Source organism: Pseudophryne corroboree, chromosome 9 (assembly GCF_028390025.1).
Source record: "Pseudophryne corroboree isolate aPseCor3 chromosome 9, aPseCor3.hap2, whole genome shotgun sequence".
Classification (NCBI taxonomy): Eukaryota; Metazoa; Chordata; class Amphibia; order Anura; family Myobatrachidae; genus Pseudophryne; species Pseudophryne corroboree.
The window spans coordinates 279,332,002-279,359,999 of record NC_086452.1 but is presented as its reverse complement, the minus strand read 5'-3'; the positions used below and the strand labels follow the sequence as shown (position 1 = coordinate 279,359,999).

Below are 27,998 nucleotides of genomic sequence, written 5' to 3'. Positions count from 1 at the left end.
TTAATAGCAAAACTGTGGCAGGGCATGGTGGGATGTGTAGTTCCGCAGCAGCTGGAGGGCCACAGGTTGAAGACCCATGCTGTACACCAACAAGGTCAGGGTTATTATTCCAGTCTGTTTGTGGTACCAAAGCCGGATGGCTCGGTCAGGCCAATATTGAACTTAAAGGGTCTCAATCAGTACGTCACTTACTACAGATTCAAGATGGAATCTCTGCATTCAGTAATTGCAGGTCAAGAGCCACAGGAATTCATGATTGCACTGGATCTCAAGGATGCGTACTTACACATTCCGATTTGGCCATCTCATCAGAGGTTCTTGCAGTTTGCAATACGGCATAACCATTACCCGGTTTCAGGCTCTACCGTTTGGCCTCTCGTCAGCGCCTCGGGTATTCACCAAGGTGATGTCTGTGATGATAGCTCATCTCAGGTCCCTGGGAGTGATAATTGTTCCGTACTTGGACGATTTGCTCATCAAAGCTCCGTCTCAACAAATGCTCCTCCAACAGGCGTTGCTAACATACAATGTACTGGTTCACCACGGTTGGATTGTCAACTTCAAGAAATCACATCTAATTCCGTCTCAACGACTTCAATTCCTAGGTATGATTCTCGATACGGTAAATCAAAGAATTTACCTACCAGAACAGAAAGTACAGGTCATTCGTCATCTGGTACAATTAGTGCTCAAGCGAAGCACAGTCTTGGTTCATTTGTGCATTCGCCTCTTAGGCACAATGGTGGCGGCTTTCGAAGCGCTTCAGTTCAAAAGATTTCACTCTCGTCCTTTTCAACTGGATGTGCTCGCACAGTGGTCGGGCTCGCATCTGCAGATTCACCACAGGGTGAGGTTGTCGCCACGGGCCACAGTGTCTCTACTCTGGTGGCTCAAAGTACACAATCTAACCACAGGGAAACGGTTCGGCGCCTGGAATTGGATAATTCTCACGACGGACGCGAGTCTCAGAGGTTGGGGAGCTGTAGTTCAAAATTGTCAGCTCCAGGGTCTCTGTGCGGATCACGAAAGATTGCTGTCTATAAATGTCCGGGAACTCCGGGCAATTTACAATGCGCTACGACAAACAGTGCACATGCTTCGGTCTCAGACTGTTCAGGTGCAGTCAGACAATGCGACGGTGGTCGCATACATCAACAAACAAGGAGGAACGAAAATCTGCATGGCAATGCGGGAAGTAGCTCGAATCCTCAGTTGGGCTGAGTATCACCAAGTGATATTGTCGGCAGTGTTCATTCCGGGAGTGGACAACTGGGAGGCAGATTATCTCAGCCCTCTGGATTTTCATCCAGGAGAGTGGGCATTAAATCCAGATGTGTTTCACATGCTGGTTCAGAGGTGGGGTTACCCTCAAGTGAACCTGATGGCATCTCACCACAATCATCAAACGCCCAAGTACGTGTCCAGAACGAGAGATCCAAAGGCAGTGGCGGTGGATGCTCTCACAATCGCGTGGCCGTACAGCCTTGTGTATCTGTTTCCACCGTTTCCGCTGCTCCCTCTGTTGCTAAAACGGATCAAAAGAGAGTCCTTCACAGTCATACTAGTGGCGCCTCATTGGCCTCTGAGTGCTTGGTTCTCGGATCTCCGCAGACTACTCGCAGACGATCCTTGGCCGCTCCCACTACGTCCGGACCTGTTACAACGGGGTCCGTTCCTTTACCCCGATTTAGCGCGGCTGCGTTTGACGGGGTGGCTGTTGAGACAGCCCTCTTAAGAAGAGAGGGCATTCCAGAATCGGTTATACCAACCATGTTACGAGCTAGGAAGCCGGGTACGGCAGCTGATTATTACAGAATTTGGCGTGCCTATATAGGTTGGTGTGAAGCTCAGAAGTTTCCAACTTCATCTTTCAAGTTATCCCGTCTATTGTTATTTCTACAGATGGGGTTAGATGGAGGACTGCGTTTATCCACACTAAAAGTGCAGATATCTGCATTATCAATTTACTTTCAAAGAAGATTGGCTCTATTGCCGTCGGTACACACTTTTCTGCAAGGTGTCCTCAGAGTACAGCCTCCATTCACTCCATCTACTGCGCCATGGGACTTGAATCTGGTCTTAGATTTCATACAGTCTTTATATTTCTTACAGTCTTTATATTTCGAACCCTTACAACAAGTGGATATTAAGTTTCTCACTTGGAAAACAATTTTTCTCCTAGCCTTGGCTTCGGCAAGGCGTGTTTCAGATTTGGGTGCCTTGTCATGCAAGCCACCGTATTTGGTGTTTCATGATGACAGAGCGGAACTTCGAACGAATCCCGCTTTCCTACCAAAAGTAGTGTTCTTTTTTCACATCAATCAACCAATAGTAGTTCCTGTGTTAACAGGAGATTCTGGAACCTTGGATGTGGTACGCGCACTACGCGTTTATGTATCCCGAACGTCTACAGTTCGTAAGACGGATACGTTGTTTGTTCTCTACGATGCTGCCAAGATGGGTTGGCCAGCTTCTAAGCAAACCTTATCCAGATGGATAAAACTGACCATACGTCAGGCTTGCCTTCATGCTAGGTTACAGCCACCTACATCAGTAACAGCTCATACCACACGTTCTGTGGGAACGTCATGGGCAGCTGGTCGTGGAGCTTCTACGACACAGCTTTGCCGTGCGGCTACATGGTCTTCAGTGCACATGCTTGTGCGCTTTTACAAGTTTGATACTTTTGCGGCATCCGCATCTAGCTTTGGTCGCCTAGTGTTACAGGTGTCAAACAGCTCTCCCGCCCATGGGGGAAGCTTTGGTACGTCCCAAGAGTACTCCAGTGACCCCTAGTGGATGAAAAAGAAAATAGGATTTTGGTACTTACCAGGTAAATCCTTTTCTTTGAATCCATAGGGGGGCACTGGACGCCCACCCAGAGCAGTTTTACCTGGCTTGTAGTAAGTTCAGGGAATCTTATGGTAACACACTCACCGACTGGTTCAAATTATCAAGTTCTATCGGTTATGGTGTCAACTGTTTAGTTGTCAGTAACGTTATGTGTCAACCTTATTGTTGTCCGGTTTGTTATATGTAATTCTCCATTGTAAACCTCCCTATAGCTCCTGTTCGGCTCAGTAAAAAACACTGAGGTACTCTGGGATATGGAGGGGAGGAGTAGTTCCAAATTTTATTTATTCAGTGCCTTGTTCCTGCGGAACCGTCCATATCCCAAGAGTACTCCAGTGCCCCGTATAGATTCAAGGAATAAAATTTACCTGGTAAGTACCAAAATCCTATTTTCACTCCTCTGGTGGCTCCAATTACCTCACCTTCTGGAGGAACTCAGGTTGGGGATTCAAGGCTGGGTCCTTCTAACCACGGATGCGAGCCTTCGGGGCTGGGGAGCAGTCACTCAAGGAGTAACCTTCCAAGGACGGTGGTCAAGCCTGGAAGCTGCCTGCCCATCAACATCCTGGAACTAAGAGCCATCTATAACGGTCTTCAGGTGGCCCCTCTTCTGAGAAATTGGGCCATTGAAGTGCAGTCGGACAACGTAACAACAGTGGCTTACATAAACCGATAAAGGCGGAACGAAGAGCAGAGCGGCAATGTCAGAGGTGACAAGAATACTCCTCTGGACAGAAAAGCACGCGTTAGTGCTGTCAGCCATCTTCATTCCGGGAGTAGACAACTGGGAAGCAGACTTCCTCAGCAGACACTATCTCCATCCAGGAGAGTGGGGACTCCATCCAGAGGTGTTCAAGGACATAACAGATCTTTGGGGTTTACCCCAAATATACATGATGGCCTCTCGTCTCAACAAGAAGCTTCAACGTTATTGTTCCTGGTTGAGGAACCCACTGGCAGTGGCAGTGGACTCCCTGGTGTCTCTGTGGGTGTTCCAGTCAGTGTACGTGTTTCCACCACTCCCACTCATCCCAAGAATCCTAATTCTCATAAGGAGAACAAGGGTTCAAGCCATGCATATTGTCCCAGACTGGCCAAGAAGGGCTTGGTAAGCAGAACTTCTGAATCTACTTTAAGAAGAGCCAAGGCCTCCTTCTCTTCGGGAGGACCTGCTGCAGCAGAGACCGTTCACCTATCAAGACTTACCGCAGCTACATTTGACGGCATGGAAGTTGAGCGCCTGATTCTTGCTCGGAAGGGCATTCCGAAGAAGATTATTTTTACCCTCATACAGGCTAGGAAAGGGGTAACGTCTAAACATTACCATTGTATATGGAAGAAATATGTCTCTTGGTGTGAGTCCAAGAAGTTTCCTACGGTGGAGTTTCAACTCGGACGTTTCCTCCTCTTTCTGCAAGCAGGAGCGGATATGGGCCTGAGTTTGGGTTCTGTGAAGTTCCAGATTTCAGCCCTATCCTATTTCTTTCAGAAACAATTGGATGCCCTCCGTTAGGTTCAGACCTTTTTGAAGGGATTTCTGCATATCCAACCTCCCATTGTACCACCTACGGTGCCTTGGGACCTTAACATGGTGTTGCGGTTCCTCCATTCGGATTGGTTGGAACCTCTACAGGAGGTAGAGGTCAAATTTCTTACATGGAAGGCAGTTATCTTGTTGGCCTTAGCTTCTGCTAGATGTGTGTCCGAGCTGGGGGCTTTATCCTGTAAAAGCTTTACTTGATCTTCCACGAAGATAGAGCTGAGCTTCGGACTCGTCAGCAGTTTTTTCCGAAGGTTGTGTCGGCATTTCATATCAACCAAACTGTTGTGGTGCCAGTGGCTACTGACTCCTCAATTACATCAAAGTCCTTGGATGTCGTAAGGGCTCTGAAGATATATGTGAAGAGAACTTTTTCATCACAGAAAGTCAGACCCTCTGTTTGTCCTCTATGATCCCAAGAAAATTGGGTGTCCTGTTTCTAAACAGACTATTTTTTGCTGGATTAGGTTCCCTATCCAGCACGCTTATTCTACGGCAGGGCTGCCGTGTCCAAAATCTGTTAAGGCCCACTCTACTTGTAGAGTGGGGTCTTCCAGGGCGGCTGCCCAGGGTGTCTCGGCAGTGCAACTTTGCGAGCTGCAACTTGGTCTGGGTCGAACACGTTTGCAAAGTTTTACAAGTTCGATACTTTGGCCTCTGATGATCTGAAGTTCAGTCAATCAGTTCTGCAGGAGCCTCAGCATTCTCCCTCCCGTTCTGGGAGCTTTGGTACATCCTCATGTTACTAATGTGGGCTCCAGCATCCTCTAGGACGTAAGAGAAAATAGGACTTTGGTTACCTACCGGTAAATCCTTTTCTCGTAGTCCCTAGAGGATGCTGGGCGCCAGCCCATCGCTCCGTTTTTTCCTGCAAATATTATTTGGTTCAGTACAACTTCATTTTAGTTGAGTACTGCATTGTTACTTGGCAAGTAATGTTTCAGCTGTTGCTGAGTAGTTCAAGCTAGTTGACTTGACGTGCCTTGTATGTGTGAGCTGGTATGAATCTCACCACTATCTGTGTATAATCCTTCTCTCGAAGTATGTTGTCTCCTCGGGCACAGTTTTTAGACTGAATCTGGTGGGAGGGGCATAGAGGGAGGAGCCAGCCCACACTCTCAAACTCTTAAAGTGCCAATGGCTCCGGGTGTACCCGTCTATACCCCATGATACTAATGTGGACCCCAGCATCCTCTACGGACTACGAGAAAAGGATTTACCGGTAGGTAACCAAAATTCTATTTTTTTTCTATCCTACACTTACCTGAGTCAGAGGTTTGACACCTCTGTATTGTATGGAGCATACCCAAGTAGACAGAATACATTTCACTTCACAGGTTTCCACTTGTCACTCTATACCCTGTTGTCTCCAAATGTACCGAAAAATTATCTTATCTATGGATACAAATTATATGCTTACCATATAAGGTGGTAACGTTATAAATGTTTTACTCTAGTGCAATATTGTGCAGGCATTCTTTCAGTCGTTTGTACTGATAATATCAATGTGTATTTTGCAACTATCATTGGTGTAGCTATAGTGGGTGCAGACAGGGAGTACAATATAAAAGAGTGCTCCAAAAAAGTAATCTTCTTTTTTGGTAAATGCCAACAGTTGGATATTAGGGGGTACAATAGCTCTGGGACCCAGAGGCTTAGGGGGCTCCAGGTACAGGACATATACAGTAGTTATCAGGTCTAATTGTACTGACATTACATTTTCAGTAAATTATGTGTGTAGTAGATTTATAAAGGTAAAAGGGCCTGTACAGTGACACAGGGGGTCATTCTGAACTGAACGCTTGCTGCAGTTCATCGCATTAGCACAGATACGATCAACTCTGAATGACCCCCATAATCTTAACTGGGCACTGTTATGTGGTATTATATGAATTTGATGGCACTGTCATGTTGGATAATATCAACTGGAGGGCACTGTAATGTGGTACAATATGAACTGGAGACACTATACTATGGCATAATATGATTGGGGAACACTAATGTGGCATAATATGAACTGGAGGCACAATAGTATGGCATACCATGAACTTGGCACTGTAATGTGGTATTATATGAACTGGAGGGCACTGTCATGTTAGATAATATGAACTTGAGGGCACTCTCTCATGTTACATAATATGAATTGGGGCACTGCGTACTACTTTTTGATCCCAGGATTAACATTTATAAGGTTGCAGATTGTGATTAGATTTGTATGTTCCAACACTAGTCTTTTAGACATCTCCGCTTTGGGATAACACATTTTTGACAATAATACTGTTCCTTTCTGTTTGTTTCAGTGTTCTTCTGGTGGCCTGTGGCTTGTCTTTGCCTAACATTATGAAGTTTCCTGGAGCAGAGTATGCAGAAGGCTATGAGACCATATCTGTAGACCCTCACAATTTTACTGGACAGAGTGTTCTAATACTGGGACGTGGAAATTCTGCCTTTGAAACAGCTGAGAATATCTTGGGCTTTACTAATTTTATACACATGCTTGGTCGTTCCAGGGTACGACTCTCCTGGTCCACACACTATGTTGGAGATCTCAGGTGAATATATGAACATCTGTGAAGACATCTGTGAATGAGAAGGCCTGCCTATCACAATCTATGCTACTGATTGTAAAATATAAAACTGGTTGATCCCAAAAATGTATTTGATGTAATTTTCTGAAAAATTTTTTTTTAAGCGGTTTTGCATTTTATATGGTTGATTAGAAATTACAGAGTGACTCATTTCTTTTATCTCTAGCATCCATAAGGGATATTGGGGACTGACTTAGTACGATAGTATATAGACTGGTCCAAAGAAGCCAGTGCACTTCAAATTTCTTCCACTGGGTGTGCTGGCTCCTCCCCTCTATGCCTCCTCGTACAGCTCAGTTTAGAAAAAGGTGCCCACAGGAAAGGTTGCACACTCTGCTATCTCCAGAGTTTTTCTTCATTTTCTTTTTAAGTTTTATTTATTTCGGTATGCTGTTTGGGCAACAGCATACCTGCACCGTGGGAGGTAGGGGGTTACGGTCACTGGCCTCTTGAAGTGCAGAGCCGCTTCCTCGCTGCAGGACCACTGTCCTAAGAGGCTGTTTGTTCAGCGGGGCACGGCGCGTTGTCTGTCGCATCCGCAGCATGCCGCACACTCCTAATGCTGCCTTATGGTGATCGTCGGTGGTGAGTACCAACTGGGCGCCCTGCTAGGGGGGGTTTCCCGGTTTGCTGTGCGACTTACAGCGTGGGTTTGGCGGGCGGATCCCTCCTGGGGGGGACCTGCTATGGCCCCCGCATGAGACTGGCTAATATAGGGTAAACCAAGCATTTATGTAAGGTTTTTACACATTGGGAGACATGCCAGTATAATTATACAGAAGTAGCTCAGGTGCCATGGTGGGGGGCAGAGCTACACGAGAGTGGGCTCAGGGGCATTTTGGCACCTTCCTCTGCATAGCAGCAGCTGCATCAGCCTCCACAACTCCTCCAAACTGTCCTCGGATCGCCGGTACTGGGTGTAGGGGGGAGAGCCGCTATTCTTGTCCACAATAACATCCCCTTGAGGGATTTTATCAGTAACATTCTCACTGTGTTTAGAAAAAAACAAAACACTGACAGCTCACTGGGGCTGTGCAGCACTGAGTGCGCTAGGGTCCTCTCTCCTGTATCTCCTCTCACATGCAATAGGGCAGGCTTGTAATATATATTATCAGGCTGTGTTGTATGTGTATTATACTTGTTTTTCTGATCACAATGGTAAAACCGTGTCATACCGCCGCGGCCGCTTCGCTTACCCCTCCGGGTGCGCTGGGTCTCCCGGCGGCTGTCCCCGCGGGTGGTCTCCGGGTCTCGGGGCTCCGGAGGCGCTGGTCCCGGCGGGCGTTCGGGGGGCGGGCGTCGCGGGTGCGTCCGGTGTCCACGGAGGACGTGTGGGCGGGTGACGTCATCTGCGCTCCCCGCCAACCAGATAGAGGCGGGGAGTTCAAATTCAGACACCGGGCAGAGCTCCGGCGCCTGAGTATCATCTCTTTTCGTAGAAGTGAAAACTCCAGTGCTCCAGCATTCAGTGTGCTCCCAGCTTCCAGTGCTCCAGCATTCAGTGTGCTCCCAGCTTCCAGTGCTCCAGCATTGTGTGCTCCCAGCTTCCAGTGCTCCAGCATTCAGTGTGCTCCCAGCTTCCAGTGCTCCAGCATTCAGTGTGCTCCTACCTCTTCTGCACAGACTCTTGTGCTTCCAGCTTCCTGTGTCCCTGCATTCAGTGTGCTCCTCTGCTGCACGGACTTCTGTGCTCTCGGCATCCGTGTGTTTCTGCAACACTCACAAGCATCAGTCACCCTGTGTTTCTGCAACGCTCACAAGCATCAGTCACCGTGTGTTTCTGCAACGCTCACAAGCATCAGTCACCGTATGCTTCAGCAAACGCTCACAAGCATCAGGCACCGTGTGTTTCTGCAACGCTCACGAGCATCGGTCACCGTGTGCTTCTGCAAACGCGCACAAGCATCAAGCACTGTGTGCTTCTGCAATGCTCACAAGCAATAGTCACCGTGTGCTTCTGCAACGCTCACAAGCAATAGTCACCGTGTACTTCAACATCACTCACAGTATTCACCAGCACCGTTCTCAAGTCCTTGTCTTTCAGGTGGATTTCAGTATCCTTCACGAATCTTGCCTGCCGCAAAATCCTGCATGAAGAAAACCTACATCTGGCCATCTCTGCTTCGACCCAGCTGTTGTTCCCCTTCCCGGTCATCGGAAGAACCCCCGAGTTCACAATACCCTCATCCCAGGTCAGTGATAGTATACTCAGGCCACATGGATCCAGGGGATCGGAACACAGAGTCAAGCGCCATCCAAAATTTGGCTTCCCGAGTTCAGAGTCAGGAGGCGGCACAGGTGATGCAGTATCTCCAGGAATTGTCTGGTCGATTGGATCAAATTCAAGCATCCTTAGCTTCAGTAATTCCGGTTTCAGTTCCCGTAACCGCTCCAGTTGTTGTTTCCAGTAATGTCCAACCTTCGGCCGGTACCAGGTCACGCCTTCAACTTCCTACTCCTTCCCGCTATAATGGGAATCCAAAGAATTGCCGTGGTTTTTTAAACCAATGCGAGGTGCACTTCGAGCTTCTCTCACATAATTTCCCTACGGATCGGTCTAAAGTGGCATATATTATTTCCCTGCTCGAAGGCTCAGCGTTGGATTGGGTGTCTCCGTTATGGGAACGATCTGATCCCGTGGTTTCCAACTAAACCAATTTCATCACGTCCTTTCGAAGAATATTCGATGAGCCTGGCAGGATGACCACTGCTTCTTCTGACTTGCTCCGTGTCCGTCAGGGCTCCCGCTCCGTGGGTCAGTACGTGGTTCATTTCCAGACCATTGCCTCTGAACTTCGCTGGAATAATGACGCCCTGAGGGCTGCCTTCTGGAACGGTCTCTCCGACCGGCTGAAAGATGAGTTGGTCACTAGGGATCTGCCGGATCCATTAGAAGAGTTGATCTCCCTCTGCGTCAAGGTGGATCTTCGGATGCAGGAGCGTGGAGGAGAACGTAGTCGTTCAGATCGTTCCAGATTCCGGCTTCCTCCTCCTAGGCCAGCGGCTGTACCTAGTCCGGACGAGCCCATGCAAATTAACCGGTCCCGACTGTCTCCGGAGGAACGACAGTGTCGTCGTGAGGGTAACCTTTGCCTTTACTGTGGAGCCGCAGATCATTTCCTCAAGTTTTGTAAATCCCGACCGGGAAACGGACAGGCCTAGCTTGTTCCGGAGGAGTCAAGTTGGGGGTCACGTCCAAATCTTCTCCGACTTTGGATTGCTTGCTTTCCGTATCTTTGTTCTCCAAGTCAGTTACCCAATCTTTTAATGCCCTATTGGACTCTGGGGCTGCTGGGAATTTCATTTCTTTCTCCTGTGCCCAAAGTCTGGATCTAAAGTTGCAGTCTATAAAACGGCCTATTTCATTGACTGCTATCAATGGTACCAGAATATCCAATGGCCTCAATACATATCGCACAGAGCCCGTTAGGCTGCAGGTCGGAGCTCTACATCAAGAACATCTGGAGTTCCTAGTGATTCCGGAGATGCCTCACGATCTTGTCCTTGGGTTGCCTTGGCTCAAAACTCATAATCCCCACGTCGACTGGAAGTCTTCATAAATTCTATCTTGGAGTTCATTCTGTCTCACTAATTGCCTTACTCCCGTCTGTACGCTCCGTGCATCTTCTAGGTCGGATGAGGAGCTCATTCCGGAGGCTTATCGGGAGTTCACGGATATGTTCTCTGAGCAGGCGGCTGATCAATTACCACCCCATAGACCTTGGGCTGCCCCATTGACCTCATCCCAGGTAAGATGCCGCCTCGGGGTCGCACTTACCCTCTGTCTCTACCTGAGACCCAAGCTATGTCGGACTATATTAAATCCAGTCTTCTTAAGGGATTTATTCGCCCCTCTGTCTCTCCGGCTGGAGCAGGTTTCTTTTTCGTGAAGAAGAAAGACGGGGGGTTAAGACCATGTATCGATTATCGCGGCCTAAACGATATCACCATCAAAAATAAATATCCCTTGCCGCTAATCACAGAACTATTTGATAGGGTGCGTGGAGCCAACGTTTTTTCAAAGCTCGACTTGAGAGGAGCCTATAATCTTATACGTATCCGACAAGGGGACGAATGGAAGACCGCCTTCAATACCAGAGATGGGCATTACGAATATCTGGTAATGCCGTTTGTCCTTAGCAATGCTCCTGCCATTTTCCAGGGATTCGTTAACGAAATCTTCCGAGACATGTTATACCAAAGTGTAGTGGTGTATTTAGATGACATTCTGATTTTTTTCCAAAAATCTAGCAGAACACAGGACACAGGTCAAAGAGGTACTTATCCGATTACGAAATAATCGTCTCTACGGCAAGATTTCCAAATGCACCTTTGAGGTATCGTCAATTCCATTCCTCGGCTATGTCATCTCGGGTACGGAGCTTCGCATGGATCCGGAGAAACTCACAGCCATTCGTGGTTGGACTCAGCCTCTCTCTTTGAAAGCAGTACAAAGGTTCTTGGGCTTTGCAAACTACTACAGGAAATTCATTAGGGGTTTTTCCACCATTGCTGCACCCATTACCGCATTGACCAAAAAGGGTTCCAACCCGAGTTTGTGGTCTTCCGAAGCCGTGGAAGCTTTCACCCGGTTGAAATCAGCTTTTGTGTCAGCTCCGGTACTCCAACAACCAAATTTTGAAGAACCGTTCTTAATGGAGGTCGATGCTTCCTCAGTCGGAGTCTGAGCCGTTCTTTCCCAGTATTCTTCGGACAAGAAATTGCATCCATGTGGTTTCCATTCTCGTAAGTTCTCGCCTGCTGAGCAAAACTACACTATCGGAGATCAGTAACTTTTGGCAATAAAATCCGCCTTGGAAGAATGGAGATACTTGTTAGAAGGTGCCAAACATCTGATTACTATTTTCACTGATCATAAGAACTTGTTGTACATCAAGACCGCACAATGCTTGAATCCCCGTCAGGCCAGATGGGCACTCTTCTTTACTCGATTCTCTTTTGTTATTAAGTACCAGGCGAGGACTTTCAATACAAAAGCTGATGGTCTGTCTCATTCCCTAACTGCCTCAGATGAAGAGAATTCCTTTGAAAGAAGTCTAATTCTCAGTCCAATTTCCATTTCTGCTGCTTCCACTTCTCTAGATCCTCCTCCTGGAAGAATGTCAGTACCAGTTGAATTCCGACCAAGAATACTACAGTGTGCCCATATTTCCAAGTTCTCCGGTCATCCGGGAGTCCAAAAAATATTCCAATTCCAGCGAAGGTCTTACTGGTGGAATACCATGAGAAGGTATATACAGGATTATGTTAGTTCTAGTCCTCAATGCACACAGCACAAAATTCCTCGTCTGCCTCCTGCCGGATTGCTTCGTCCTCTGTCCATTCCAAGAAAACCCTGGACCCATATTCCTATGGACTTCATTACCGAGTTGCCCCACTCCAAAGGTTACAATACCATCTGGGTGATTGTCGACCGTTTTTCGAAGATGGCACACTTCGTTCCGTTGACAGGTCTACCGACAGCTCCCAAACTGGCTCTGCTATTTATCCGGGAGCACTTTCGGCTACATGGCTTACCTCTGGAGGTGGTCTGAGATCGAGGGGTACAGTTCACTGCCAGGTTTTGGAGGGCTCTCTGTTCTGCCTTACAAATGAAACTAAAATTCTCGTCTGCCTATCCTCCCCAAACAAATGGGCAAACCGAATGAGTCAACCAGGATTTGGAGACTTTTCTCCGCATTTATCTCTCTCTTTCACAGGACGACTGGGTGGAACTGTTACCCTGGGCAGAGTTTGCCGATTATCATTTGTTTCATTCCTCCACTGGTGAATCTCCGTTCTTCATCAATTACGGTTCCATCCACGGGTTCCAGAATTACCAATCCTTCCGTCGGAGGAGGTTCCGGCTGTAACTTCCACTTTACAACACTTCAGTCAAATTTGGAATAGGGTTCATGCTAACCTCAAGAAAATCTCAGTCCGATACAAATTCTTTGCGGACAAGAAACGGCGGGCCACTCCTCAATACAAGGTTGGCGATAGAGTATGGCTCTCCACCCGCAACCTCCAACTAAAAGTACCCACTATGAAATTTGCTCCAAGGTTCATCGGTCCTTACCCTGTTTTACAAGTCCTGAATCCTGTGGTCTGCAAATTGGGTCTGCCTCCTCATTTTCGTATACCAAATTCTTTCCATGTCTCTCTCCTTCGTCCTCTCATCCTAAATCGTTTCCATTCAGAGTCTTCTAGTCCAATCTCAGTAGAGACTGAAACTGGAACGGAATTTGAGAACAAAACTATTCTGGACTCCCGTTACTATCACAAGAATTTACAATACTTGGTGGAATGGAAGGATTATGGACCTGAAGAGAATAGTTGGATAAAGGCTTCTGAGGTCTCTGCTCCCCGACTAATTTGGATCTTTCATTCTAGACATCCAACAAAACCAGGGAAGTGTCCAGAGATCACTCCTGGAGGAGGGGGTACTATCATACCACTGCGGCGCCGCGCTTACCCCTCCGGGTGCGCTGGGTCTCCCGGCGGCCATCCCCGCGGGTGGTCTCCGGGTCTCGGGGCTCCGAAGGCGCTGGTCCCGGCGGGCATTCGGGGGGCAGGCGTCGCGGGTGCGTCCGGCGTCCACGGAGGACGTGTGGGCGGGTGACATCGGCGCTCCCCGCCAACCAGATAGAGGCGGGGAGTTCAAATTCAGATGCCGGGCAGGGCTCCGGCGCCTGAGTATCATTTCTTTTCGGAGAAGTGAAAACTCCAGTGCTCCAGCATTCAGTGTGCTCCCAGCTTCCAGTGTTCCAGCATTCAGTGTGCTCCCAGCTTCCAGTGCTCCAGCATTCAGTGTGCTCCCAGCTTCCAGTGCTCCAGCATTCAGTGTGCTCCCAGCTTCCAGTGCTCCAGCATTCAGTGTGCTCCTACCTCTGCTGCACAGACTCTTGTGCTTCCAGCTTCCTGTGTCGCTGCATTCAGTGTGCTCCTCTGCTGCACGGACTTCTGTGCTCTCAGCATCCGTGTGTTTCTGCAACACTCACAAGCATCAGTCACCCTGTGTTTCTGCAACGCTCACAAGCTTCAGTCACCGTGTGTTTCTGCAACGCTCACGAGCATCGGTCACTGTGTGCTTCTACAAACGCTCACAAGCATCAAGCACCGTGTGCTTCTGCAACACTCACAAGCAATAGTCACCGTGTGCTTCTGCAACGCTCACAAGCAATAGTCACCGTGTGCTTCAACATCACTCACAGTATTCACCAGCACCGTTCTCAAGTCCTTGTCTTTCAGGTGGATTTCAGTATCCGTCACAAATTTTGCCTGCCGCAAAATCCTGCATGAAGAAAACCTACATCCGGCCATCTCTACTTCGACCCAGCTGTGGTTCCCCTTCCCGTTCATCGGAAGAACCCCCGAGTTCACAATACCCTCAACCCAGGTCAGTGATAAACAGAAGTCATGCAGTGTATGTAATACAAGATTCTCTCCTAGTTCATCCAGCTCAATATCATGTGAGCAGTGTAGTCAGCCATCCCAGAATGCTGATATCAATGTGGGGGAGAGTCCAGAGTCCTCCTGGTTGGGGGTTATCAAAACTATGTCTGATACGTCATCTCAGCTCACTGCAAATGCCAATAAGACTCAGGAACTGCAACAAGCAGTGGCTAGTCTAACTGCCAAACATCCCACCCTGTCTACTATGGGGGCACATAAATGTGTTTTACCTGCACTACTATCAGATACTGATGATGATATACAGGATGATAGGGATGATGTGGACCCCGTAAATGGGGATACCACCCCCAGGCAAGGTACTGAACCCCTCATATTGGCTATTAGTGATGTTTTAAAGCTCCCCCTGGAGGATACTACTAATCAGCAGTCATTTTTCCTCACACAAGACAAACACAGTCACATTTCCTGATTCCAAGGAATTATATGATTTATTTAAAGTAGCCTGGAAGAATCCAGATAAAAAATATCAGGTGTCAAAACGGTTTTTGCATACATTCCCTTTTGCCCCTGACGGCAGAAAATTCTGGGAAGAATCTCCTACAGTAGACGTCAGTCTCTCGCCTTTCTAAACAGGCATTACTCCCTACTCCAGGCTTCTTATGGTAAAGGACCCAGCAGATAGAAAAATTGAGACAACTCTGAAATCTAGCTACACTGCCGCTGGTGCAGCTCAATGACCGGTCATTGCAGTTTGCTGGATGGCACATGCAATTCATTCCTGGGCTAATCAAATTAAAGAAGGTCTCTCGGGTGATAGGACCTTGGTTAATACTGTTGCGTTCCTGAATCATATTCAGGACACCTGTAAGGGTTCTATGTGACTCCCTTAAAGAGATTGGCAATATTAATGCTAGAACCATGGCTATGGCTTTGTCTGCCCGCAGAGCCATATGGTTGCGTGAGTGGATTGCTGATGCTGAATTCAAGCGTAATGTGGAATCTCTTCCCTTCACAGGTGAATGGCTCTTTGGTGGTGAACTTGTCACATGGATTTCCAAACCTACTGCTGGAAAATCCACATTTCGCCCTTCAGGGGCTCCACCTGCTAGACGTTCATACCCAGGACCGTCTACTCAGTCCTTTCGGTACCCCAGATTTCGATCTAGGGCCAGAGGTACCTGCAACGTGGCTAGAGGCTCCAGGGTAAATTCTAAGAAACCAGCCGTCACTGGATCTCAGGACCAGAACTCTAGTTCTGCTTCCACAAAATTTCAGCATGACGGAGCCCACCTACCCCGAGGTGACCTCATGGTGGGAGCTCAATTGCGTCACTTCAGCAACATCTGGGACAGTTCCTGCCAAGATGCTTGGGTAAGGGACCTCATTTCTCAGGGTTACAAACTGGAGTTCGATGGTACTCCTCCCCAATGATTTTTCAAATCGGGCTTAGCAGTTTTAGAAAGTATGCGTGGTACGCTGCTACTGGACATAGACAAATTGGTCCAGTCCCAGGTCATTGTTCAGGTTCCCCTGCTACAACAAGGACAGGGTTACTTCTCCAGTCTGTTTGTAGCATCAAAACCAGACTGGTCTGTGAGACCCATTCTGAACCTGAAGTCCTTAAATCCTCACTTGAAGGTTTTCAAATTCAAGATGGAATATTTGAAAGCGGTGATCGCAGGCCTGGAACAGGAATTTCTAGTGTCCATGGATATCAAGGATGCTTACCTCCATATCCCAATTTGGCCTCCTCATCAGGCCTATCTGAGGTTTGCCCTACTGAACGATCACTACCAGTTTCAGGCGTTACCCTTCGGCCTGTCTACAGCTCCGAGGGTGTTTACGAAGGTGATGGCGGAAATTATATTTCAACTCAGGGTCTAGGGAGTCAATGTGATTCCATACCTGGACGATCCCCTGATAAAAGCGAACTCCAGGGAGCTTCTCTTGCTCTATATAGATCACACTATGAAACTTCTGTCTCACCACGGTTGTATCCTCAATCTACAGAAATCCCACCTGGAACCGACTCAGCGGCTCCTGTTTCTGGGGATGCTACTGGATACTGTAGCACAGAAAGTGTTTTTTCTCCCAGAGGAAAAAGTGAGAACACTTCAAGAAATGGTTCGCTTGGTGTTCCGACCGGCTCAAGTCTCCAATCTTCTTCTTTGCATACGATTGTTTGGAATTATGGTGGCCTGGTATGAGGCGATACAATTCGGAAGGTTTCATGCCAGACCGTTCCAATTTGACTTGATGAACAAGTGGTCTGGTTCCCATCTTCAGATGCACCAGATGATTCGGTTGTCAACCCAGGCCAGGATTTCTCCTGTGGTGGCTACAGTCTTCCAAAGCGGCATCCTTCCAGCAGTTTGGAATTCAGGATTGGATCCTCCTCATGACGGATGCGAGTCTAATAGGATTGGGAGCTGTCATCCAAGGGTCGCAGTTCCAGGGCAGGTGGTCTGCCCAAGAGGCCCTACTTCCAATCAACATTCTGGAACTTCGGGCTATCCACAATGCTCTGCTTCAGGCATCTCCTCTACTACGGGATCAGGCGATCCAGGTGCAGTCTGACAACGCCATGGTGGTGACGTACATCAATCGACAAGGAGGGACAAAAAGCAGGGCCTGCATATGAGAAGTGTCAAGAATACTCCTCTGGGCAGAAAGAAATGCAAGAGCGCTGTCCGCAATCTTCATTCCGGGACTGGACAACTGGGAGGCGGACTTCCTAAGTCGCCACGACCTCCACCCGGGGGAGTGGGGATTACACCCTCAGGTGTTACAACTGATTACCGACAGGCATGGTTGCACACAGATCGACTTGATGACCTCTCATCTCAACAAGAAGCTTCGCTGCTATTGCTCACGAACCAGGGACCCTCAGGCGAGCACAGTTGATGTGCTGACTTCGCCTTGGCCTTACCAGCTGGTCTACCTGTTTCCTCCGATTCCTCTGATCCGAAGGGTGCTCAAGCGGATCAGACATCAAAGAGTGGAATCAATCTTGATTGCCCCGTATTGGCCCCGAAGAGCGTGGTACACAGCTCTTCTGGACTTTTCCATAGAGGACCATTGACCTCTACCACTAAGAAGGGATCTTCTTCAATAACAACTGTTCATCTACCCGATTTACGGCGGCTTCGTTTGACGGCATGGAAGTTGAGTGGAACATCCTAGCTCACAAAGGGCTTTCCAAAAAGGTCACTGCCACTATGGTGCAAGCCAGAAATGCTGTGATGTCAAAACACTATCCTTATATCTGGCGGATATATGTCTCGTGGTGTGAGGAACGCACATATTCTTTTGCAGAATTCCACTTGGGAAGGTTCCTCCATTTCCTGCAGGCTGGAGTGGATAAAGGCTTGCGTCTGGGATCCATTAAGGTCCAGATTTCAGCTCTTTCCATCTTCTTTCAGAAGAAGTTGGCTCTTGCCGGAAGTTCAGACCTTTTTGCAAGGGGTGCTTCACATACAACCTCCTTTCTTGCCTCCTACAGCACCTTGGGATCTGGATGTAGTGTTACACTTTCTACAGTCCTCCCGGTTTGAACCTCTGACGACAGTAGAAGATAAGTACCTCACGTGGAAAACGGTGATGCTACTGGCCCTGGGTCTGCTAGGCATGTCTCAGAATTGTGGTCCTTATCATGCAAAAGTCCATACTTGGTCTTTTACGAGAACAGAGCGGAGCTCAGGACTAGACAGCAGTTCCTGCCGAATGTGGTCTCCGTGGTTCACTTGAATCAACCTATTGTGATTCCGTCCTGTTCTGACACTTCTGCTCTACCGGAGGCATTGGATGCAGTGCAAGCCTTTGAAAATCTATGTCAAGAGGACGGCTCAGATCAGAAAGACAGATTTCTTGTTCGTGCTGTATGATGCACAGAGAAAGGGTTGCCCTGCTTCAAAACAGTCCATTGCTCGTTGGATTAGGCTTACTATCCAACAAGCCTATGTGTCAGCAGACTTACCGGTTCCACAGTCTCTGAAGACCCACTCTACTAGACCAGTGGGTTCTTCCTGGGTGGCTCTGCAACTATGCCAAGCTGCTACCTGGTCCGGGACGAACACCTTTTTGTCAAGTTCTAAAAGTTTGACACACTGACCAAAGAGGATACCCAGTTTAGGCAGGCGGTCTCTGCATGTTCCCGCTTATTCTGGAAGCTTTGAGACATCCCCATTGTACTTATTCTGTCCCCAATATCCCTTATGGATGCTAGAGAAAATAGGATCTTAAATACCTACCAGTCAATCCTTTTCTCGTAGTCCATAAGAGAGATTGGGCGCCCGCCTCTGTGCGGTGACTTTCTGCAGGTTCTTTCTTACGTGTTCCTGTTCAGCTGTTGCCAGACTTTGCTGGCTAAGTTATGTATTGGTGTGCTGGTGTTAAAATCTCACCACGCCTGTTATGTTCCTTCTTTCAAGTATGTTCTTCTCCTTCGGCACTGTTTTACCTATTACTGAGCTGTCGGAGGAGGCATAGAGGGGAGGAGCCAGCACACCCAGTGGAATAAATTTAAATTGCACTGGCTCCTTTGGACCTGTCTATACCCCATCATACTAATTCTGTCCCCAATATCCCTTATAGACTACGAGAAAAAGATTTACTGGTAGGTATTTAAAATCCTGTTTCCCCCCCCCCTTTTTTTTTTTCTTCAGAGCTATTAACAATGGTCTATTGGACACATACCAGCTGAAGTCATTGGATGGTCTTTTAGAGGGAGATCTTTTAGACCTGGCATTAGTTCGAGATCAGTCTGGAAAGTTGTATGTTACCCACAAGCATTATCTAAAGAAGGACATAAATTATGCAAGTAATCGCACAACTAAACTTGATACCATCCTTCCACGTGAAGACTTGGATAATTTTGCAGCTCGAAAGCCATATGACCGTGTGATCCGTTGCTTGGGTTGGATATTCGACTTCTCCATCTTTGATAAGTAATGAGAGTATATTGGATTTATTTCTTTGTACAGTTTGGAATCAAGGGTTTGAGAAGAAAGGATGCACAGGAGTTGATGTGTTGTTAGGGTATATCACAAGTAGAAAATAAATATGTTCTATGGGGCACTTATAAGAAGCAATAAACTTGTTCTAAAATGTAACTGTTTTTCTTTAAGAACAAATGATAACTCTTATATAAAAATATTAACTACTATGTTTTAATGTTAGGGTGCTTGGATTGCACACCCTAATTACAAACATATTGAGTGGTGCTATCAAGTAGAACTACAAGTCTCAGCATGATATAACTTCTCATTATGTTTGTAATTAGGATGTACAGTCCAAGGTTGTTCCCCCCCCCCCCCCATATATATTCTATATTGTGTACATTGTACACTTGAAGGCAGAGACTCCTTTATCTTGTATTTACATCCCTCCCACCTGCCCAAGGGTGTTTATTATTAGTATGGATCTCTAGCATTTACAGACTGTGTAATGGGAAAATTTGATAATGGGTAATGATAAATTTATACAATTTTTCAGTTTTATGGATCAGTTTGGGGCCCGGGCCTGCTGAGTTAGTGTAGTCTGGCTGCTTTGGGCATCACATTGTAACACTTCATTCAGCACCTTTTTAGCAGCTTATAATTTTTTTTACTACTATTTAACTTGTTAGCATTCTAATTAATACCTCTCACATACAGATGCCGTCTGTGACTAGGTGGGCGCTTATCGCCGAGTGCGTCTGTCCGCGTGGCCGGACAGAGACACTCTGAATGGGAGCGTCTCTGTGCACTCCTGGCGTGGCTAGGCAGACGGATCGTCTAGTCAGGCTGGGGGTGCACGTTGGTGATGTAGCCACCTCAGATGAGCACGGCTCCATCTGTATGTAACACTTCTTAATATATAGCTTATGCTTCTTTATGATTAACACCATAGCCTCTCACTAGTGTTGTGCCTTGGGTCAGCTAGCCTTTGCTGAATTGGTGGGGTCTCACTCCCTGAACTTGAACCTTATTGGAGACCCACTAGATGAGGTCACCTGGACAGTGGTTTGTGGGCCCATATTTTGTGGGGCAAAAAGTATGCAAATCACCTCGATTTCTCATACGTCCTAGAGGATGCTGGGGTCACTTCAATAACCATGGAGTATAGACTGGATCCGCAGGAGATATGGGCACTTTAAGACTTTTAAATGGTGTGACCTGGCTCCTCCCTCTATGCTCCTCCTCCAGACTCCAGTTTAGAATTGTTCCCAGGCAGACTGGATGCACTCTGAGGAGCTCTACTGAGTTTCTTGGAAAAAGACTTTTGTTAGGTTTTTTTATTTTCAGGGAGACTGCTGGCAACAGTTTCCCTGCTTCGTGGGACTTAGGGGAGAGAAGTCAGACCTACTTCTAGTGAGTTTAAAGACCCTGCTTCTTTGGCTACAGGACACCATTAGCTCCTGAGGGTTTGGAACACTAAGTACGCCTAGGGGTTCATTCCCAAAGCCCGCCGTCACCCCCCTTGCAGAGCCAGAAGACAGGTGAGTAGAAGAAGAAAAAAAGATTTCAGTGACAGCTTCTGAGGGACCGCACAGAGATCGTGCTGCGCGCATTGCTCACACACACAGCGGCACTGTAGGGTGCAGGGTGTAAACATTGATTTACATACAGGACTAAAAGCAACACTTTAAAAATACATTCAATACTCTTTAAATGGAGCCGCTGCGGCCGCTGTAATCAATCCTTAACCTACGTACTTTTTACGCCATTAGTGTACAAAGCCCCATACCGTGTACGTACTTTGCGTACTAACGCCGCGCTGGCCATACAAAATACACGCAGTGCGTACACCCACAGACACGCCGTGAGCGCTTAGCAGCTACACGTTAGACTGAAATACACTTATAACCTTAGCAAGGAAAGGAGACACGGCACCAGATTGTATTTAAAATGCCGGGTTCCGACACACCAACATATAATTACTGATAGAAGGTTACAATAACAATACAATACAATGCAATAGAGAAATGGCTACAGTCAATGGTACATACATTTTTGGTTTCGCCTGCGCTTCCCGGCCGGTCCTCAGTCATCAAGGGAGATGACCTTCAGAGTCTGTGTGTGACCAGGCATGCAGCTGGCTTTTTATACAATAGTCCAAAACATAACACAATGGAAACTGTAATCTTTGTCCATTGGACACAGGGATGGTAATTTACAGTACAGGAGAGGTCATAGGTCGGTTTGAATAGGTGGGCGATGTCTGTTCCAGGTGCACTTGCAGGTGGTCTCCGCCTCCGCCGCATACCAAATGTACAGTAAATACAGTTAATATTTATATTCTGCTCCTGCGCATAACTATTTGCAGGAGCATGCGATCTTCTGCAAACCAACACCGGAATATTGCCCTTAATATACCCTACAGCTGGATACCAAACACCACCTTATAACCTAGTTCTGTCCCCTCCTATCCTGTAAAGGTGAATCCCTTTGTTCTGATACCATTTAAACTAGTGTAACTTGCTGGTGTGGTGCAGGGAGACTATGTGTACATTGTGCACAATTTGGATTAAATATGTAATGTGTTTTTGAGGCCTTTCCATGCGATCACAAACTCTACCGTAATTACCCATACCACGCGCTAATACGCAGGACCGTTGAAGCGACCATAGGCAAATTGCGAATATGTGCTTGCACGGCAGAACAAGTACGCGCACGGAGGCCATCTGTGTGTAGTTTGTACATGATGTGTGTACTGCAATATTTTTCGACTTCGACAAGGGCACGGGGGGGCGCCCTGTGCAGCATAAAATCCTCATATGTGACTGGAAAACAAGGGTATGAGTGCCTAGGCACAAAATCCTGACCCCCGCCAGTAAACATATAATAAAAAATAGCGGGGCTGAAGCGTGCCATGAAGGGGGCAGGGCTTACCCCTCACAGCTCTCATCAGCGCCATTTTCTCTTGTAGAGACGGTAGTCCTTCCTCACACTACTGTACAACATAACAGAGTGAAAAACGGGGGGGGGGGGGCACAGTTGATTTGATGCAGTATAAGTTAATATAAGGTCTGAGGCATATATAAAGGTTTCAGAACCGGGCTTGAGCGTTGGGGTGTGAGCTGGCAAACTCTATCTGTGTCTTCCTGACAGACTTTACTGTGGGTCTGTTCCCTATATGCTTGGGGTGTCACGTGTGTCGTCATGTTTGAGGCTGAGTGCTCGTCCCACAAACGGCTGTGGGAGTGACCCTGTCGACACCGCCGGCTCTTGATGCTACTTGGTACATGTGTGTTGACATGTCGATGGCTGAATGTTTTCCAAGAGAAAACGATATTAGGGACACAGAAGGGTGTGTGTGGCCTTGTAGGCACCACCATTATCTGTCTGGGTAGAAAATTTGCATATCAGAAAGGGTAATATATGTGTGTGTATGTATGTGTATGTATGTATGTATGTATATATGTATATATGTGTGTGCATATATATATATAGTAAGGTTGCATAAGTTTGTGTCCCAAGACCCCTCGGGGTCGCAAAAAATGTCCAATTACTACTCCCTGATATCGACACGGATACTGTTTCCTATGTCGACCATAATTTTTCCTGATTAGATCCGCAAAAAAAAAAAAAAAAAAAGAGCATTCCGTACATGAGTAGTGCACAGTAAAGACGTCACTGAGGACTCTCGCTGTTCCTGACTGAAGGGTCTATGTGGGGATATGTATATATGTGTATATACATGTATATATAATTGTGTGTTGTATGTGTGTGTATGTATGTATATATATATATATATACACACACACACACACACACACACACACACACACACACACACACACACGTTATAATGAAAGCTGAGGTATCGTTCCTCCTTCTCATGTGCAGAGAGCTCTGTGGGAAAGTCTGGGTCAGCCCTGACAGGATGGTTTCAAATTCTAATGAGGATTCTGATTGTTCGTTCTTTTCCCGCCACGGACAGAATAAAGTCGGAGTCACTCCCTGTTCTGCAGGAGGCCCTGTCACAAATCCAGCGGATCGTATGCAGGAAAATAAGTTAATTTCTAGTTATGTGTTCACGCGTACGTTAGTTAGACCTGCCATTACATGCACATGGGGAGTAGTAGTATTCAAAAATGGTTGGGTGCCTTGTCATCCGATATACTGTAGATACCCTGGAGAGAGATGGGATATTCCTTTACGTTGGGTCATATCAAATACTGCAGCGTACTTTCGTGCAACTGCAAGGGATATAAGACTATTGGGTTCTCAGGCCAATTCCATGGCGGTCTTGGTTAGGAGGGCGTTGTGGATTCGCCAATCTCTTTATGGGTCGCTTCGAGGAGCGACACATCTGTGGGGGCGGAATCGGGGCGAACCTGGTCCTACATGGATGTTTTATAGATGACCTCTTTTTCATCTGGGAGGAGGAATTGCAGTCTGCACAGAAATTTGTGGGGAGTTTAAATAATAACGATTTTGGGATCAAATTTACAAACACAATAAGCAATACATTTTTTGGATATCACTTTAACAGCAAAGGTGGGGGAAAATACATACAGAAACATTTATTAAAAAGGTAGATCAAAATCGATATTTGAACTATAGAAGCAACCACTATAAAATTTGGAAGGGTAATGTACCTAAGAGCCAATTCCTCCGTATTAAAAGGAACTGCTCATCAGAAGGTTTCCATAGATAGGTGAAAGAAACATACGAGTCATTTAGCCAACAGGGGTATCCAAATCACATTCTTGAAAAGGCTTTAGTGGAGGTTACAAATATGGAAAGGGATAATATATTAAGGGGAAATACAATAAAACAACATCAGAAAAAAGCCCCATCTAAAAAACAAGCAAAACTACAAACTAGAACCACCTCCTTTGTTACTAAATATAATACGGGATTTGGAGAGATTCAAAAAAAAATGTAAGAAGAATTTCCCTCTGCTCCAACTCGACGAGGTGCTAAATAATACCACAGAGTTATCCGAAAGAGTAATATTTAGAAAGGCAGAAAATCTGAAGTTAAAATCAACACCTAGGGGTATATTTACTAAGGTCCTGATTTTGACCGAGATGACGTTTTTTCTTCAAAGTGTCATCTTGGGAATTTACTAAGCAAAAATCTCGGCAGTGATGAGGGCATTCGTAATATTTTGGAATTCCTAGGAAAAAATTACGAATCAATACACCATCGGTCAAATACGCCTGCAATTTGGTAGAAATCGGTCATTTACTAAAAAAGTGCAAATCACAAACACTGCTGACAATAGCCAAACACTGCCGTGTTGAAATACAATTCGTGAAAAAGTGCTAAAAAAAATCAGACCTGCTTTTTTCCCCCGTGTTTGGATAGGCATGCACGGATCCATGAGATCCGTGCATGTTTTTCAGTGGGAAGGGGTGGGAATTTGTTATTTTTAATAAAAAAAAATGCGTGGGGTCCCCCCTCCTAAGCCAAACCAGCCTCGGGCTTGTGGTTCTCCAAGTACCAGCTTGCGGGGGAGCTTTGCTGGGACTTGTAGTACTGCTACTAAAAACAATATTCATTTTTTGACATAAAGGCTATCAGCCTCCCATCAGCAGCCCTTGGATCGGGGGGACAGCCTTGGGCTTCACCCCTGGCCCTTGTGTGGCTGGAGGGGGGGGACCCCTTGATTGAAGGGATCCCCACTCCTCCAGGGTACCCCGGCCAGGAGTGACTAGTTGGTTATGTAATGCCAGGGCCGCAGGGACCTAGATAAAAGTGTCCCCCGGCTGTGGCATTATGTATCTGGCTAGTGGAGCCCGGTGCTGGTTTCAGATATACGGGGGACCCCTACGCTTTTTGTCCCCCGTATTTTTGGAACCAGGACCAGGCGCAGAGCCCGGTGCTGGTTGTTTAAATATGGGGGAACCCCTGACATTTTTTACCCCATATTTTTACAACCAGGACCGGCTCAAAGAGCCCGAGGCTGGTTTGGCATAGGAGGGGGGACCCCACGCATTTTTTTTTTAGAGTTTAACACTGATTTAAATTTTTTTAAAGGTGCACAATGAAGCCCAGCACTGATCGCTCAGATCCGGCCGAGATTCATTGTACTAAAGTCGGCAGTGTTTTACAAGTCACTCACGTAAAACACTGCCAAAAAAACGAATGACATCGACATCGGTAAATCCGAAAATGCAGAATACGACAGCTTAGTAAATTAGTCGTAATAAATTCAAAAAGTTGCAACTTTACACTTTCGATGTCATTCGTGATTGAACTTTGACCTCAGACGGGAAAATACGAATTTTAGTAAATATACCCCCTAGTCTGTTTAAACTAGAAATCAAACAGGATAAAGTAAAAAGTTGGCTCCCCCAAAGACCAAAGGGCTTCCATAATTGTGGAAGAACAGGGTGTCATACTTGTAAGTATTCAGAAAGGAAGGTAACAAGTTTCAAATCAACCATAACTAAGGAAACATATCCTATAAAGAGGTTCATTAACTGCAAGTCCACATTCACAGTGTATGTATTGCAGTGTGGATGTGGACAACAATATGTAGGCAGGACAATAAGAACACTGAACTGCAGATTCATGGAACACAAAAGAAACATCGAAAGGAAATTAAGAACGAATATACTCTATAGACACATTACAGACTGTTAGGATGGAAAGATGATAAATATTAAGGTCATGGGTATTGAAGGGATTGATATCACTTGTAGAGGAGGTGATAGATATACGAGGTTATGCAAGAGAGAAGCATATTGGATTTTTTGTTTACGTAGTATGACCCCGTTAGGACTAAATCACACTATAGAATTAAATAATATTTAGAAACAAAGGGGTAGATTTAAAAAGAATTAATCCTAGCATTCTCTACAGACAGATATATAGCAAGTTATGTAAAAAGTAGGGAAAAGGGGGGGGGGGGAGGGGAGAGGGAGAGAGCTTAAAGAGTCACTAGGTGGAGAAATGTATAAAAAGGGGAAAGTTTGTTACCATGTATACAGGGGCTAAATACATAATCAGGAAATGAGGATATATGTCTAATGTATTATATTTTATTGAATATAAAGATATGAATATAAATATGATACAAATCATATAAGGGGAGAAAGGATAGAAGAAGGTCTCTATTTACCTGGAAATGTTCCTAAATCTAGGATGGGGGAAAAAAAAGTGTGTGTGTGTGTGGGGGGGGGGGGGGGGGATTTAATATGAATAATACTATGGTGATACTATAATAAAATTAGAGGTAAACAACTGGTGGAGTAAAAAGGAATTAAATATGTTAAATGGTTAATAGAAAGTCGGGATATGTTTATAAATATAAATTGGTAGAGAAACATTGTACTGTTCTTTTAGATTTAAAGAAGTTGAAAATATGAGACAGCCATGTGTGTGTATATGTGTGTGTATGTATATATATATATATATATACACACTTTTGAAAGAATCTATGCAGTTAATAATACAATTAAAATATGAATATCATATAATATGAATATATAAAGATAGGATCCTTGTAAGATTGGGAATAAGCATTAATGGAGTGAATGTATTAGAATAGAATGATAAGACGTGAGCGCAGGACCAGGCTATGACGAATGAGTCTGGAAATATAATTATATAATTTACTGGACTGAGGCTAGGAATGCGGCAATGAGCGTGCAGATGCAGGATAAGTCAATGTTAATGAGGACTGGATAGGGAATTTGTCAATGTGGCTAAAGAAATAAAGGCTTGGAACGCACTAATGAGTGCCAGTGCGCTGGACGGCTCGGAACACATCAAGGAGTGTGCGTGCGCAGAATGGCACGGTGACGCTAATAACACAGGGTATTTAAACAAGAAAGCGGGGCTTGTAAATAATTGTGTCTGAGGAAGCCGCTGACAGAGATTACAAAGACGGAGAAACGCGTTACACACAGTGAAAAGCCCATCTGTTACCTTGACTGAGAACAACCACGGACCCCAGTGACATTGGAACCAACAGCAAACCATCAATCCCGGTAAAACTCAGATTGCGCTAAATTGTTAACAACAACAAAGAACTGAAGGGATAAGCTGTCTATGTTTGGAACCAGGGGGAACGAATGGATGAAAGTCAATTGTTTGGAAAGCCACAGTGAGTGAGTTACAAAGTACATGCATGTAAAAGTATCAATTAGCTGTGCACAGCTGTGATTGACGGAACTTTCTTTCTGAAGAACCTCTGCATCAAGGACTGTGTTACATTGTACCGGATTTGATATACAGGGTGAAATAGGACTTTGAAAAATCACATGGTTTTTTAAGTTTTAGGATCCATTACCGTAAGTTTTAATTAGATATTGAATATAGGCTACAAAGGTTTCATGTTTTTTATGTGTTTATTAGAAAATAAATTTATCATCTTAAATTAAATCACGTGACTGTCCAAGAGCATTATACTTGTTTTTATATTTATGTATCTCTACTATTCGTTTCTTTAAAAAAAAAAAAAAAATATATATATATATATACACACACACACACGCACACACATATATATATATATATATATATATATATATATATACTGATAATTATAATTAAATCTATGCTAGTGTTGCAGCGCATCCCTATTGTTTAATTCCTTTTACTATACTCCACTGAGGTTAGCAATTACCTCATTAGGGGGAAGCATCAGCATACACTAACAAA

The 27,998-nt window shown here is 45.8% G+C and overlaps 1 protein-coding gene across 1 annotated transcript in view; it reads left to right on the top strand.

Annotated features, from left to right (window-relative positions):
* FOXRED2 (FAD dependent oxidoreductase domain containing 2) overlaps positions 1 to 27,998 on the top strand; it is an 804,453-nt gene that overhangs the window by 201,740 nt on the left and 574,715 nt on the right. Inside the window, exons 3-4 of the mRNA XM_063940315.1 lie at positions 6,694 to 6,945; positions 19,062 to 19,343. Coding sequence (XP_063796385.1) covers positions 6,694 to 6,945; positions 19,062 to 19,343 — 534 coding nt within the window. The remainder of the gene's footprint in view (positions 1 to 6,693; positions 6,946 to 19,061; positions 19,344 to 27,998) is intronic.